Source organism: Lissotriton helveticus, chromosome 5_1, assembly GCF_964261635.1.
Source record: "Lissotriton helveticus chromosome 5_1, aLisHel1.1, whole genome shotgun sequence".
Taxonomy (NCBI): Eukaryota; Metazoa; Chordata; class Amphibia; order Caudata; family Salamandridae; genus Lissotriton; species Lissotriton helveticus.
Genome location: NC_136065.1, coordinates 2054975357 through 2054991573, shown reverse-complemented (window position 1 = coordinate 2054991573; position 16217 = coordinate 2054975357). Strand labels below are relative to the sequence as shown.

Genomic DNA, 16217 nt, shown 5'->3' with positions numbered 1-16217 from the left:
ACTCCATCTTGGATTTTGCTAGGGGTAGATCCAGTGGGGAATAGCCCACAGAAAGAATTTATATTTATGGCTATTGCAGTATATAGATTGACCATAGCCAGGGCATGGTTAGATAAAAGCCCCCCGCATATGCGTACTTGGCTTGCAAATTTATTGGCCACTTACAATCTGGAGAAATATATATACGCACGGAAAGGTAGGAGGGGTAGGCTTCTAGGTCTAAAAATTTGGGAACCTATAGATAACTGGAAAGAAGCTCTGAGGTAGCTTGGAGATTGCTCTAAGTTTAAAGGCACTACATAGAGATTGGATCTATAATTAGGTAAAAGGTATCCTGAACTGTATACTTTGTTGTTAGTACTATTTTTTTTTTCTTCTTTTGTGTTAGTGTTTCTGTATTATATGCTCTCGTTTGCATCCATTGGATTCTGTTATGGTGTAATTTATTACAGCTATTTGATGGTTTACTGGATGGTTTAGTTTAAGTATTCCAGTAGGAGTATGTATTGTTTATATATAGAATTAATGGCTTATGTACTTTAAAAAAAAAAAAAGGATACGAATATGATATGACTTGGAAAATATACAATGTGTGTATTTGGAAAAAAAATAATAATAAAAAAAAAAGACAATTTATGCCATCTAAACAAAAAGAGTAATTTAAACTTTTTGTCAACAAAAACTTTATTGATGGAAATTCATTGATTTTTTATGGCTTACTGTGAATATTGTAATTCCAGTGTGTAAGTTCTCTTATCATCTGTAATTTTTTACTATACACAGATATTGTAGAATGTACTGTATGTTGTAATGCACTTTTATGGTTGAAATACACCGAATAAAGTTTCCTTTGATTTGATTTGATTATATGAAAATATGAATGGCTGTGTATGTATGAGGGATGATTGTTTCTGAACGTATGAAATCTTTATAATTTTGGAATTGTGTAAAGGTTTGTGTGTAAACAATTTTGTAAATTTATATATTATGTATTGGAGGTCTTGTGTTGTATAATGAATTGGTGAAACAATAACCAAATGTCTTTATTGAGAAAGAAAAATTAAAAATAAAACAAAAGATTTACTCAGATATGACTGTGTCAATGGACCATAGTGTATAATCCATATGGTTTCTGTGATTTAGAAAAAACAGTGAGACAATAGTGGCATCTCTTTGTTCAATAGTATTTCGTGGCTCAGCCTTGCTGTTGGGGGCCCAGACCCAGTGGTGGTTTTTCAAGGCCAAAATGGCAGCAGCAGAGAAAAAAGGGATTTTCTTGCATTCTGTTGGTCCTGAGGGTCTCAAAGCCTCTAATCAAATGCCTAAAGTTGGTGGTGGCAGTGACCAAAATGTGTATTCTGCCATTGATGACTTTGATCGTTACTTTGCTCCAAAGGTGTGTATTGGCATTGTCCGTTATACATTTTTTTCAGAGAAAACAAAATACTGAAGAGTCAGTGGATAACTATGTGTCTGCTTTGAGAACACTTTCTTTGGATTGTCAATTTGCAACTCTACAAGAAGATTTGATTAGAGATCAGGCCGTAATGCACATAAAGGATACTTCTATTCAGGATAGACTATGGGTCAATGGCGATTCGAAGTTAGAAGATATCCTTGCCATTGTCGGAAAGGCGGAAATGTCCTGTAGAAGTGCCAAAGAAGTCAAAAATTATGAGAACAACAAATCTAACAGTGTTGTAGCCAAGATTGAAAGTACTAAACCCAAGAACAATTATAAAAAGAATGCTACTACAAAAGGTTACACTAATGACAGCAACAAGTTAAAGTGTTTTAGGTGTGATAGTTGTTCGCATTTAGCTAATTTCAAAGGGTGCCCTGCTATCAAACAGAGGTGTTCAGTTTGTGGTGCTATTGGTCACATAGCTAAAGCATGTAGGAAACGCAATTACAAGAAATTGAAGTGTGTTGAGGATGGATGTCCTTGGGTGATGCTGTTTCCTTATCAATAAATATTGATTCCAGATTCATTCAGCCTCTGCTTTACTTAACAAGCAGCACTACAGAAGCTACAGCCATACACAGGAACAGCCATAGATGAGAATAGAAGCAATGCAGGATCTACAGCCACCATCGGGAACAACGCTTCTGCAGGAGCTACAGCAACGATTGTGAGGACAGTTTGGCATAATTTACAACTGTCATGGACTGCATCTTTGTTGTAGGATTGCACCCGCAGGCAGAAACAGTAGGGAAAGCAGCCTCACATACAAAATTCAGGAGTCACATTAAGAGAACAACAGCAGCTTTGCAGGAACTACACATCAGAGCAGTGCCATTGTACAATTGGAATGAAGGGGCGTGGCTTGGACGCCGATCGGGATGGCGGCGTGAGCCTGCAGCTCCGTGCCTGATCCCGCATTTTATCCTGTAATCTACCATACACGCGCTGTTTTTAGCGTGATTATCCTGTGTGGTATATCGGGGTAGCTGAGGTACGCTGTTCCGACCTGGAAAGAGCCCGAGAATAGTGTTGGGGACCGATATCTTGCTCGGAGGGACGACGCGGAGCGAGGCAAGATGGCGCCGACCCCATGGAACGGAGGCTGAGTTCCTCGACACATCGGCCTGCAGTGGCAGCGTACTGTCGATTGGAGCCTGACGGAACGAATGGAGGACACCTCCTGCGGCGAATGGCCTTTTAATTGGGGTGGCCGAGCAGAGCCCTCGCTGCTGTTTCATTCCCTTATGAACGTGCCACACCCTGTCTCCGGCACTGGCGGCCGAGTAGGAGATCACTGTTCCTCAACTGTGCCCGGCGTAGACTGGGAGACCGAGACTGTGGCGAGAATGGCTCGGAATTGCGACCTGGAGGATTCAGCGACCGATCTGCCGGATGCCCCAGCTGGTCACCGATCCCTGTACGAAGCAACGACCCGTGACAGCGACTATTGGGCTGGGTGCGGAGTGATCCCCAGTGCGACGACTTTCGGTGGGCTGTGCGCCTGGCCCCACGTTGTGTTCCCCGGGCTGCCCTGGACTATACGGTTGGCATTACCGCCCGGCTTGGTTGGACTTTCCCAATGTCTGTTATACGCATAGTGTGGGTGTTGCGAAACTGATCGGGAAGTGATCCCGGATGCACACTGAACTCGGGCTTGGTGTGGGAGCTGCCTACCTGGAACAGGGGAAGAGGTGACTGGTCGGCGATTTTGAGCACGGGAGTACGCCTGTGGGTGACGATCACCTTCACCCCCTAGGATCGCTGTTCCGGGAAGATTGAAGGGCGACCCTTGTTTAATGCGCGAAGGGGAGCGCTGGGATATCCCTCTTTCGGCGAACTGAGGATGGCGTTCACCGGACACAAAATGGCCGCTGAGGGTGATGGCGCAGTACTGAATAAGACGACGGAACAAGGCCCAGCTGGAGGTGCTTCTGCAGCTCTGGAAGACTCAGCGCAGGAGCGGAGGCTGAATCTGCGATTAGATGGGATACTGGAGGCGATCAATGCGACCAAGGACTCCCTACATGCGGATATAGCGCAGGTTGCAACAGGACTGGGCTTATTGAGAGCGGATCATGCTAAGCTCACAGAGTGAAAGAAAACGAACTGCTACTCCAGGAGCTCAAACCCGCGGTAGTGACTGCTGGACACAAACTGTCTGATATAATGGGTCGGTTGGAGACACTGGAGAAACGTGCGGAGGATGCCGAAAGTCGCAATAGGCGCAATAATGTACGAGTGGTAGGCCTTCCGGAAAAAGTTGAAGGGGATGACGCTGTGACATACATGGAGAACTGGTTTAAAACGGCTGTGGCACCGGAAGGTTTGTCCCCCTTCTTTTCCCTGGAACGGGCACACAGGGTCCCGGCCCGTCCGCCCATGCAGGGCCGCCCTCCCAGGCCTATGGTGGTTAAGCTGTTGCATTTCAGAGACAGAGACCTCCTAATACAGAGAGCACGCTCACTGGGCCCTTTTCAAGTGGACAATAGCCCTGTTACGATCTTTCCCGATTACACGCAAGAGGTCCAGAGGCGCAGGGCTTCTTATCTTTCGGTGAAAAAAGAACTGAGGGACCAGGGCATTCAGTATTCCTTGCTCTTTCCAGCCAGATTGCGAGTGATAGTGGATGGCAACACCCAATTTTTTCAGACCCCTGATGAGGCATGGTCGTGGCTGGAGTTATACCGGGCCGGTACGGATCGCAGAGGTAGAAATGACCGTGAGAGTCAGAAACCGCTACAGATGCGAAAGTCGAAACGCATCCGCAACCGGATTAAACTCAAGATGGCGCTCATGGAAAGCCAGATGGCGGCGGACAAGAAAGGTGCACTGGCCGCCACAGCGTCCATAACGGGCTCACAACCTGACAGACAATTGGTGCGCTCAGACTCTGATGAGGAAGGCAGGAAATCTGGAGGGGATGCTTCGGAGGTGGACAGTGCTGGTGGACCGGAGGTTACCCCGCAGACGGCGGATGGACTTTTTAATGAATGACATTCCGAGTGGGACTGCTATACTGTACCCTGGTACTCCACAAACTACCAGGTATTGTGTTGATGCGTGCTGGGGATCGAGGCTGGGAGTGGGGTATCTACCTGCCCCCGGTTGGCTCTGACTCATCCCCCTATTGCCCTTAAGGCCTTCTGTAGTAACGACTACAGAGTAGTGAATGTGTGTTGTGTTACGAGTTTGGATGGGGGCTGATGACTTGTTGTTAGGTCCTGTTCTGGGGTATGGGGAGTTTTTTGGGGTTTCTTGAGTGGGGAGTTTTGCTGCAATGATGTGGGTGGTAGATTGATTTGGTGGAGATGGGGGGAAGATGGCGACAATGGGGGCGTTACCTGATTTGAAGTGCCTTACGTGGAATGTCCGTGGTCTCCGAACGATGTCGAGGAGACATAAGGTGCATGCCCATTTGGTGCGGCGTGGCATCCAAATTGCACTATTGCAAGAAACCCATTTAACTAAACAGGAATGCACTGCGCTGCAGAAGAGGTGGCGTGGACAGGTATTTGGTACCACATACTCGGCTTATGCCAGGGGAGTGCTGATATGGGTGAGAGCGGGGATCCCGTTCCAGGCATTGAACCAGTTGGTAGACCCTGAAGGGCGGTTTGTGGCGGTGGAGGGGAGGTTGTATGGTCGGGATGTGGTTCTTTGTAGTGTGTATGCCCCTAACACTGACCAAGCGCGATTTTTTGATTGCCTGACGGGGTCACTAGCACACTTTCTAGCTGGTCCCATAATTATGGGAGGCGACTTTAACTCAATTACTGATGTCTTCTTAGATCGGTCGCATCCACCATTGGTTGACTCCCCGGTGCGTAAGCTAGCATCACATAGACGGGACTGGCAGGAAAGATGGGGCCTTCTTGATGTATGGAGGGAGCAACATCCAGACCTAAGGGACTATTCTTTCTTTTCAGCACTACATGCCTTACATGTTAGAATAGATTCCATCCTTTGTAGTGGCCCCTTGGCAGCCCTGTCAACCCACACGGAATACCTTACCAGGACCATTTCGGACCATAATCCCTTGCTGATGATGATTGGGTGGCAAAGAGTTAGGTCGGCGGTCCCGACATGGAGGCTGCGGCCTGACACATTAGAGGATGCGGTGTTTAGTGATAGAGTCCTTCAGGGTATTGAGAGCTACTTTGCTGAGAATGAGGGGACCGCGGCCACACGATTGATCAAATGGGATGCAATGAAAGTGGTGGTGAGAGGTGTAGGTATGGGCAGATTCATGAATGAAAGGGCGACGGTCCTGGCTGACCTGGAAAGAGCGGAGACTGTGTTGAGAGATCTGGAACAGCGTAGCCCTGAGCGACCCGATTTGCTGGAGAGATTGGTGGAGGCGAAGGAGAGGGTTGCTGCGGAAACGGAACGCCTGAGGTGCTATGATTATAAGCTCTATCTCACCAAGGTACATGCGGAGAGGGATAAGGTGGGCACATTGCTGGCTAAACTAGCTAATCCGGAACCTGGAGGTAGCCATTAAAGCGGAATCGGGGATTATGGTCTACTCTCAGACAGGGGTGTTACAGTGCTTCCAGTCATATTACACGACCTTATATGCAAGTCGGCTGGAGGTGACGGGCTCTGATATAGGCGACAGCCTGGAAACAGTCCATCTCCCACGGCTGGAGGAGGAAACCGCAAAGTTGTTGGGTGGCCCGATAACGTTGTCAGAGATCCGAGCGGCCGTCAAGCAGATGGCCAAAAATAAGACACCGTGGGTGGATGGATTCCCGATTGAATTCTGCGTGAAATACATAGATAGTCTGGCACCCAGGCTGCTGACGGTATACTCGGAGGCCTTGACGCTTGGGCGACTGCCCCAATCGATGAGGGAGGCACTAGTGATACCACTGCTGAAGCCTGGCAGGGAAGCCTCGGATGTAACATCATATAGGCCCCTTTCAATGCTGACAGTGGACTATAAGATCCTGAGCCGTATCCTGGCCACAAGACTGTTGCCACACATGACCACGCTTGTACATGTGGACCAAGCCGGGTTTATACCTACTAGGAACACCTCTGTAAACATCCGCCGCCTGGTCCGCCTACTGGACGGTGCGTGGACGGCGGATCAAAGGCCAGCAGTCCTATCTGTAGACATCGAAAAAGCTTTCGATAGTCTTGAATGGACATATCTTGATCAGGTGCTTGAGAAATTTGGTTTGGGAGAAGGCTTTGGACGATGGACGAGGGTTCTTTACTCCTCGGCCACTGCCAGGGTACGTTTAGGTTCTCTCATATCGTCCGATTACCCGGTGCACAGGGGAACGAGGCAGGGTTGCTCGCTCTCTCCCTTGTTGTTTGCCTTGGCAGTCGAACCGTTGGCAGCGCGAGCAAGGGAAGGAATATGGTACGCCGGGATTGAGCATGGTAGGGACATACACTATATCTCACTGTATGCTGATGACCTCTTATTGTACTTAGCGGACACGGAAAGGGCTTTGGAAGGAGCTGTGGAGTTGTTATCACATTTTGGTCGGCTGTCGGGCCTTAACGTGAATTGGAATAAGACTTGTGTATACCCATTACGAGCAGACACGCAGTATCCCCCTCTTACGGTGGACGTGGTTTGGGAAGGTGCATGTTTCACCTACCTGGGTGTTCGCATCTACCATGATACCGTGAACCTCCTGGATGGCAATGTAGGGCGCTGCTTACGGGCCCTAAGGGGCTGTATGTCTTTCTGGGCCTCCCTCCCTCTGTCTGTGCAGGGCCGGGTAGCGCTACTGAAAATGGTGGCGCTGCCGAGGTTGCTCTATTATTTCCGCACCCTTCCGACGTGGATCCCGCAACGGATTTTTAAAGAATTGAGAACGATGGTTATTGATTTCCTGTGGGGATCTGGCCGGCGCAGGGTTGCATTGGATACTCTGACGCGACCCAAACTTGAGGGAGGGATGGCGGTCCCCGACTTTGAGTTGTATTACTTGGCGGCTCAATTGCAAGTAATGACACAAAACGTTGCCAGAGAATTTAGAGGCCCAGAACATGCGCGGGGGACAGGTATTCAGCGACACATCTTGTTGTACATTGTCATGCAACAGCCACTGGAGTTGAGGAATCTGACTGTAGAGGAAAGGACCCTTCGCCTATGCTGGCACAGGAGTCTGAAGCGGGCGAAAGTAGTACGACCATATGCGCCAGAGATCCCATTGGGGATGCTGACTGCACTACCACACGGGGCCATTGGTCCCCATTGCTAGACTGGGAAGAACTAGGTCTACATATAGGTTGGAGATCTCTACCGTGACGGAATGCTGATGCCGTTTACGGTACTGCAGGACCAATTTGGGCTCCCAGATGGAAGCTACCTCTTGCATGCGGCAGTGGTCGCAGCAATGCAGAAGCACTGGAAGTGAGGGCTGGCAGAACCGTCCACGACCATGGCCTGCCAATATGTGGTAATGGCAGCGGGGACGTTTAAGGCAGTGACCTGTCTCCACTCCAGAATGCTGCACGAGGGTTTAGATCTGCTAGCCAAGCTGAAGGCCACATGGGAGGACAGTATAGGCAAACCCATACCGGACACGGACTGGGGCCATATTTTGGAACGGACGTGGAAGGGTACCAGGAACGCCCGTTTTCAGCAGGTGCACTTCTTCATATTGCATAGGGCTTATTTGACTCCGGGGAAGCTCAAACGGTACTTTCATGTGCAAGATGCGATGTGCCCGAGATGCTTGGCGCCTGAGGCTGAATTCGATCATCTACTGTGGGGTTGCTTGAAATTGAGGTCATATTGGCCTGCGGTGGGGGAGCTCCTGAATGTGGTTACTGACCGGGAGGTGGAGTTTGACATGGCGGCCTGTCTGCTGCTTTGGTTCCCTCATACGGCTAGGACGAAAGTCACAAGCAAATTTATTGACTTGGGACTCGTTCTGGCCCAAAGAGAGATAACCTGGCACTGGAAATCCAGGGAGGGCCCATCGGTGCGGAGATGGATGAATGAGCTGTTGAAATGGTCCAGGTGTGAAGGAGTGATTAGAATGTGATTGGCTACCAGGTCGGGGAATGAAAAGAGTTTGGAGAAAGCAAGGGCTTGGGAGGTCGTAGTACATGCCCTGAAGGACTACATGACTGCAGATGAAGAGCAGGAAGGATAGGCGGAGGGAGTTCCACTGGGCTTGGAGATATGAACACGCATGCCCGATAAGTAACGTACCCTTGTGCCAAACTCACGGCTGCCACCCACATCAGCAGGGGGTGGGGGTAGGGGAGGGGAAAGGGAGGGGTGGGTGGACCGCGCTAAAGCACCACTGTGGAGAGGGGGGAAGCACTAATAATGTGTTCAGTTAGTGGTGACTGATGGGTAGGGACTCTCGGGACCCATGACATGCCAGGAGCTTCGAGGACTTACTGAGGGATCTTAGGAACCGCCAGTTTGGGCAGCAATAAAGCTGGCCTGACACAGTGGACATTGGTATTCTGGCATCACCCATTTAGAATAGTTAACAGTGCTTAGCGGGGCCCTGGGGAAGGGAGTTTGTTGGTATAAAAGCGGATGCTATATTATGTTGTTGTCCCTATTTTTCCTAGATTTGGCCATTGTGTACTCTGTCTGACCTGGTTGACATGCCGCCCTACCTCCGGGATGTGGGCTAAATGGCTGTGTGCAAACTTATAGACACAAAGGTTCTTTGTGATATGATGATTCTGAAGGATGACCTATTTCGATGCTAGTATTGTACATCTGCAATAAAAGTTTCTTAAAAAAAAAAATTTGCTTAAAATCTATGCTGAAAAATTTCAAAAGGCTTTGCCACAATTCTAGCTCAGCAAGGATTACATGGGGCTCCTCTTATGCTTAAACTCGTGCTAGAAAAATATAGATTTTAAGTTGATGGTTTCAAAGAAGATCTGCTTAGGTGACTATTGAAATTCTAGAAGAGTTTATTATAAAACCCCAAAAAAATAGTATGCAGATCACAAATTCGTTCGGACAGGAGACTTAGGAGTGGTTCACATCAGTTTGATGTTTTTAGTGCTCCTATTGCAAAGGTGATGACTGGAGCAATAGAGTTTCTCTGCTGGACTTTCCCTTCTCATTGGAAGCCTACATTACAAGGCGATCATTAGGGTCTTTTTGGCACCCCTTGGATTTCTGATCAGTGATCCCCCTGAATGGAATATCTCCAGCTTTCAAAAAGCAGCACCACCTTACAATAAAGCAGTTTTTCAAGAATGTATTGTGTTCTATCTTACACTGATGTTTAATTCTCCTATTTACTTTTCTTTACAGCAAGGTCTGGTAAATTGGCAGACTCTGAGATAAAGACATTCAAAGACAAGGCCCACTGTTTGAATCTCTCCAATGTCATTGTTTATAAGAGTGCCACATTACACGAGGAGGAGGGTAAGAAAGTTGTTATTACCTTATTGCATTTCCTTATATATATCTGAACACAGAGGTATGTAGTGTTGCAGATGATAAACGATCAACAAAGTTAAATGTGTGTTCTGTGATATCCTTGTGGGTCCACCATCTTTCCACCCCCAGGCTTGCAGAGCAGCTGAACATAAGGACAAGTCAAGGGGGCTGTGCAGACTCACCAGCCAGTACTGCCCTTTGACGTACCCGACGCTTCCTCTAACTTCTCACTTCAGACAAAACTGCCACTCCTGAATGATACAGGACTTACATTTTCTATTCATAATCTCAGCACAGTTCAGTTTCAGAAATGATTAGCAGGCATTTTTAGTTATAGTCAGTTAGATGTTGTTACATTCTAACATGTCTAACATTGTTAGATTTTTTTTTGCAATAGAGCTGCCTTTCGAGAAAAGATGAAGTTACAAACATTTGTCCCCTCATCATTTTTAGTAGCAACAGTTCACTTTCACATCTATCTGGTCCAAAGAAGAATCTCTTAATGAAATAGTCTTTTAGATTCTTTGATATTATGACTATCAGGATACAAAGCACTACTGATGTGCTGGCTGCAAATTTAAAATCTCAAATAAAGATTCGCATTTCTGTTTTTCGATTTGTACATTTGACCTTAGAAATGTTAACATTCTGGTTTTAATTATGAAAGCATGCTCAATCCAAAATGGTTTGGTTTTTTAAGGCCTACACATAAGCCTGTTAAAACAGGTAAACATTATCACTAGTCGAATGCAGCATACCTTCCACAGTGTGAGAATTTGTCTTAAGTAACTAAGCTTGGAGAACGTGTCCCACGCACCTAGAGATATAACCCAACATTAACTATAGAATGAAGGGGTTAAACAAGAATGTCTCAATTGTGCAAAACTAATGTCGTTATTATTATTTAAATACAACTACAGATACAGTATTATGGTGTTATTTTGATGCATACCCACATCTAGTATATCCTTGTAGAGTAGAATTCTATGTATTTCTTGAAGGTGGACTTTCACACTCTCCATTAAAAGCTTTAACTTCTTTTTGTACATTGGGAAAGCGAAAGGATTCATAATATATAACATTTCAGGATAAATACTCATCCGAAAAGAACCAACCTTCACCCAAATGAGGCGTTCTGAGTGTTCCTGTGTATGCATGCGCATAATTTAATACAATCATTGAGAGATTGCGGGTAAACTTTTTAATATCCTGGGTATTTTTAATACCCAATTGACTTAAATGCATGCCTTGCCTATTTAGCCAGTAGATTACAGAATGCTTCTTAAACTGAGGTGATACTGGGAAAATATATGTACTTCCACAGTAAATGACTTGAAATGTCTCAAAAAGTGATAAACAAATTCAACAAAGCATAAGTGTTTTCTCATCTTTTTTCTGGACAGGAGATAGAGTAACCTAATCCACATAGGACAAGGTTTTAAACTCCACCTTGCCTTGGATAATGCCCTTATATTAGATATCCATCTTATCCTCCTACCTTATTTTCACAAAAAAGACTTCAAACCTCGAATTAAAATACAAGGCAATATATATCCTAATTAAATAACATTCATAAGTAAATTTAGATGTGCATTTTGCAAAAATTCTAAAGAAGTGATCTAACGCCAGTACTTTGAGCAGCTATAGAGCTGTTCCTCATTTCATTTAAGGTAGCAGTGTCACTTTGCTTATGTTGTCATTCCAGTGTGTCACACCAATGTACAGATTTGGGAATATTGGATTAGCGTAGGCATAATTCTCACCTGTCTCAGTGAAAATTTATAATGAGATTGTAAGATTTGTATTTGAAAATGAGAACTGAGCAAAGTGTGAACATTTCGTATGGTGTTTGTGAGGTTTAATAATGTAACTAGTTAGAGCAACAGTTCTTCCACTGATGTTATATGGTTGTGTGTTACACCCCCGCCCCCTGTAATCTGACAATAAAACCTTTACCTTTCTAAAATAATCCTGATCAAATTTTTGTTTAGTCGACTAGGCTTGGCTGAGTTCCTTTCGTTTAGTTATTGGCAACATGAAAATATCAGGTAGAAAAAATGAATTTTCATAACAGTTGCTCTGGAATCTAAGACAATTTACTAACTATCCCATATTATTGTCACAGCTTCTGCCTTTGCCATATTTTGTTCCTCAGTACTACATAGCTTAGTCCCTGTAACAAGTACTAGCTGTCAACCCCTCGTACTTAGTCTTCCTTCATAGGACCCATCAGCTATCACCTCAGTCATGTCCACATGTCACATTTCTTTCTGTAACAACAAATGATTGTATTTTAATGGCTTGAAGAGTAATTCCTACTTTCTGGTGCTCTGAAACTACTTCTCTGGTGTGAAGCACTACAGTATGTATGAAAGGTAAAGGGATGGAAGATGTTAACATGTTTATCCTCTCTGATCTCTTCTTTAGGAGAAACTCACCACAAAGGACATTCTGATGAACAGCATCACCACTAATGGGTCATCAGCCTCACAGTGTATGGAAGCGGAGCTTCCCTATTCATAGTATATCGATAACTAGTGATTTTGATAATTACTTCCTTGTTTAAAAAGAGAAGAGTTGATTCCTTGTCCCCCCAACCTGGTCTGGGACCTATACCTGAGCTTCGTGAATTCCATGTAAAGCATACAGGATTAAAAGCACTTTTCAATCAGATGAAATCTCTCACTTGGGTATGGGGGGCTGCACCTGGCTGCCCTGATCCGATGGAACTTTATGAAGGATCAGAAGCTCTTCAATGAACTATCTTTGCTTTCCATAATGCCCAACTCTCGTACTTTGGACACCCTAATCTTCGAGTTTCTCAGACAGTATGCCTGCAAAGATGTGTATGAATAAAGATCTAAAATTCTGACATGTTTTTAATCATTTCTAGATTTTGCTACAGCTGAGAGTAATATGTTAGAGGGATATTAGGTGGGAATTCGAATTGCTCTATGCTGGTTGGGATATCTGGATGGGTTGGTGTGTATTTGTTTATGGACTTGTGGGTTGAAGGCACACAAGACATATATAAACAGATGTGCTGGATCTATGTTGGGGACTATTTAGTCATGTGGTGTCTGGCATATGCAATGTAGCAGCTGCTGACAACTCGGGTCTTTGGGGTAGACAGGTACATATTGCTTTCTCCCTTGCTCGCTATTTCTCTTTTTTCAACCACTATATTCTCTTATATTTCCTCCCTTCCTCAGTCTCTCAGAATCTTGAATTGAATAGATATGTGTGCTTATAGATCAGTTCTGTTCCGTATCTTGTGCTGTTGTGTGTTCTGGTGAAATATTTTTTAGTTTTTTGGGTTTCTCTTACTGACTACCATGTCTTCTACCTTGTGCTTATGTGTTTTATTTTAATGATAAGCGATGCCTTCATCTTACGTTAATGCTTGTTCTGTTAAGGACAACATGTTGAGTGTGCAACTAAGGATGGAGATGTGTTGCAGCTTGTGCTTGAGTATGCATGTTAAGAACAGTGATGTTCTGAATACGATTTGTGGGTGTACTTTTAAGGATGTCTATGAGTTGTATATTGTCCTTGGGTATGTTCTGTTAAAGATGATGTTCCATACCCGAATTTGTATTTGGTCTGCTGATGATGATGGAGATGTGCTATATATTTTGTGTGTATCCTAACTTCTTTTTGTGTCTCTTCTGTGAGGGATAGATTATGGTGCCACAACTATTGTGTCCAATGAACTATAGTTTACATCACCGAGATCAAAGGAAGTTAAAACATTTCTGTGTGACTGTCGACTTTAACCACTCTGAACCCTCAAGAGAGGCAAGCCACTGGAACTGCCTCCTCCTCAATGCAAATAACCTCTTCCTCACTTAGGATATTCCCAGCAAATAGAGTCAAATTTGACTTATGTTAGGTCAGTTGTAGAACATGCAGTCATTGTGTATCCGGGAGTACGTCTGTCCTGCTAAGAGCTCTACCTTCACAGCACTCTGCATTTTCTACTGGGCCATTCATGGCTAAAAACCGTTGTTCATCCAAGCTAAATGGTAGCTTGGATGAATTGCTCATGGTACAGAGAACACCACTGTAGATTGGTATCTTGTATATTTACCCCTGCCCCGGTGGAACCTGGCCTGCTGTATATGAGGGAAAGTCATGGAGCTCACTCCCAGCAAACATCAGATTCATTCCAGGCACCTGAATTTCTGAAAGTATGCTGGCTGCTCGGCTAGGTTTTTAAGCATCTTCAAGCAACCCCAAGTAGCTATGCTTAAACACATGCAGTTAGCTCAATACACTCTTTTTTGAAGTTGTCTGAAAATAATGCAGCACAATACATAAATATTCTTAGTTCGTGATTTATAAATACATCATCATAGAAAAATTATGAAGCAATTATTATTATGTTTAGCATCTGTGAAAAAGTCATTCACCCAGCCAAAGTCCTTTTAAGATTCTTATTTGAAGTTAACACGTAATAGAGACCCCATCCACAAATGGAGCGCAGTGTCAGGCTCTGCTTTCTGGCCTCTTCGGGGCTGTGTTGCTATTCCTATAACCTCCCCTATGAACGGCCTCAGTGTCTGAAGTAGGAAACACAGACAGCCGAGGGTGTCCAACCGGGGAGGGAAAGAAAGGGGACAGCAGGGAGGGAGATCTGCAACGACAAATAACAACTCGTTTAGAACCCCCCCCCCCCGACTTTAACCAACCCACTTTTGTTGCTGGCCCCTTATCGCACAGAACACTTTACAACACCACACTCGTACCTGTAAAGGAAAATACAATGGTTGTATCTCGAGAAGACACGGCGTGAGGTGGTACCAGGCACTCTTACCCAACTGCGAAATAATCAAACAGAGAGTCACTTCATGAGAACCCTGACTTATGTGGGTGACGTTTATATAAAGGGAGGACTGACCCACCTACCTAAAACAAGTTATAAACATTCCTTAAGGGTGGTGCATAATCCCTCTGAATTAGTACCCCTCTTGTGTCTCCTGAGTAGGAATAAAGGATAAACAACGATTGTGAAAAGAACATCAAAAGTATATAGAAGCAATAACGGACTTGATCCTCTGTTAAGTTTCACAAGAAAAGAATGTCCTTTGATATGTGAGTGTTCAACAACACACCCACATAGCGTAACAATTTTTATATTCAGCAAATGTTTTCTCGAGGTCCAGCCTCGTATTACTGGTGAAACTGCCAAGAATTGCACACAAGGTGATGCTCTTTCCCCCTCAGCCGAGAGGAAAACACCACCCGTTAACTCGATGCCACTTTCCCTGCGTGGCTCCTTTGGCAGTCTCACAAAGTTCAATAGCGCATCCACTTCCCCCCCTCAGCCGAGAGAAAGAATGGGAAATGCCATACAGCTCCACGCTACCAGCGCGGAATACACAGTTCAGGCAGAGCGTGCCTCTGAATACAGGAATTCGCTGACCAAATCCGCTTTCTTACCGCTACCGCCAGCACACAAACCGTCCTCCGATCAGTACCAGGAATTATCGGCAATGCCGTGACTGCATGGGCTCCTTTTGATTACGTGTTGCGCACGCTCCGTGCGTTCTTCACGTCACCGCCCATTGCCTGTCGGGAATTGTAGTTTCTCAGGCGTCCGATGTGCGAGGAGCGCGGTTTTTCAGGCTGTTCGTGATTCATGGGCATACGGGCATTCAAAACATGACACGCAGATCCACCACAACCGCTTTCGACCAAGCCTTCCGTTCTCCCCTCAAGAACCTCCAACTCCGTTGCCACTTTAGCATCACTGCTAGGTTACAGAACCTGACATGCAGGTGGTTCTATAACCTAGGATATAGCATCACCTCCGCATTTATATTGAATTAACATCAAACTTGTAACCCCCTTCCCACTTAAACAACTAAAGAAAATAAAACATTCCTAAACCTGAATATAAGAATGAAAAACTGAGGATGTATCTATAAACATTAACAAACTATACATAATGATAACACCGAACAGGTCTTTTCCTGGCAGGTTGGGGTCGGCTACTAGATTCCTCTGCCAACATCTTCTCTAAAGAGGTAATACCTGCTTGCAACGCAGAACTGCAGTTGGATATCCTATTAAGATTACAAATGTTATTGTCATCAGTTTTCACTGCATTCCTAAGCAGCTTTCCCACTCTACAAGGCTTACTGTATTTGGAACATTTCCCCACTTTTCCTTGGAGATTTAATTTTATTCAGTCACCCTCTTGCACACTCGTTTCTTTAACAGCCTTCCTCTTGTCATACAACACCTTGGCTTTCAATTTCTTTTCTTCTTCTCTTACTTCCCAATCTATTAATTCACCAACATGCTAAGCCACCTTCTCTCTTGTCTCATTGAACCAAGCAGGGCTGAACTCACAACTGG

General features: G+C 45.1%; 1 protein-coding gene and 1 long non-coding RNA gene across 2 annotated transcripts in view; one reads left to right on the top strand and one right to left on the bottom strand.

Moving 5' to 3' along the window:
* The window catches only part of LOC144756278 (uncharacterized), a 411513-nt gene extending 398787 nt beyond the window's left edge, over positions 1-12726 (top strand). The window contains exons 16-17 of the mRNA XM_078645939.1: positions 9726-9839; positions 12282-12726. Of these exons, the coding sequence (XP_078502065.1) occupies positions 9726-9839; positions 12282-12328 (161 nt within the window). The 3' untranslated portion in view covers positions 12329-12726. The remainder of the gene's footprint in view (positions 1-9725; positions 9840-12281) is intronic.
* LOC144756279 (uncharacterized) overlaps positions 1-16217 on the bottom strand; it is a 385761-nt gene that overhangs the window by 356299 nt on the left and 13245 nt on the right. The window lies entirely within an intron of this gene.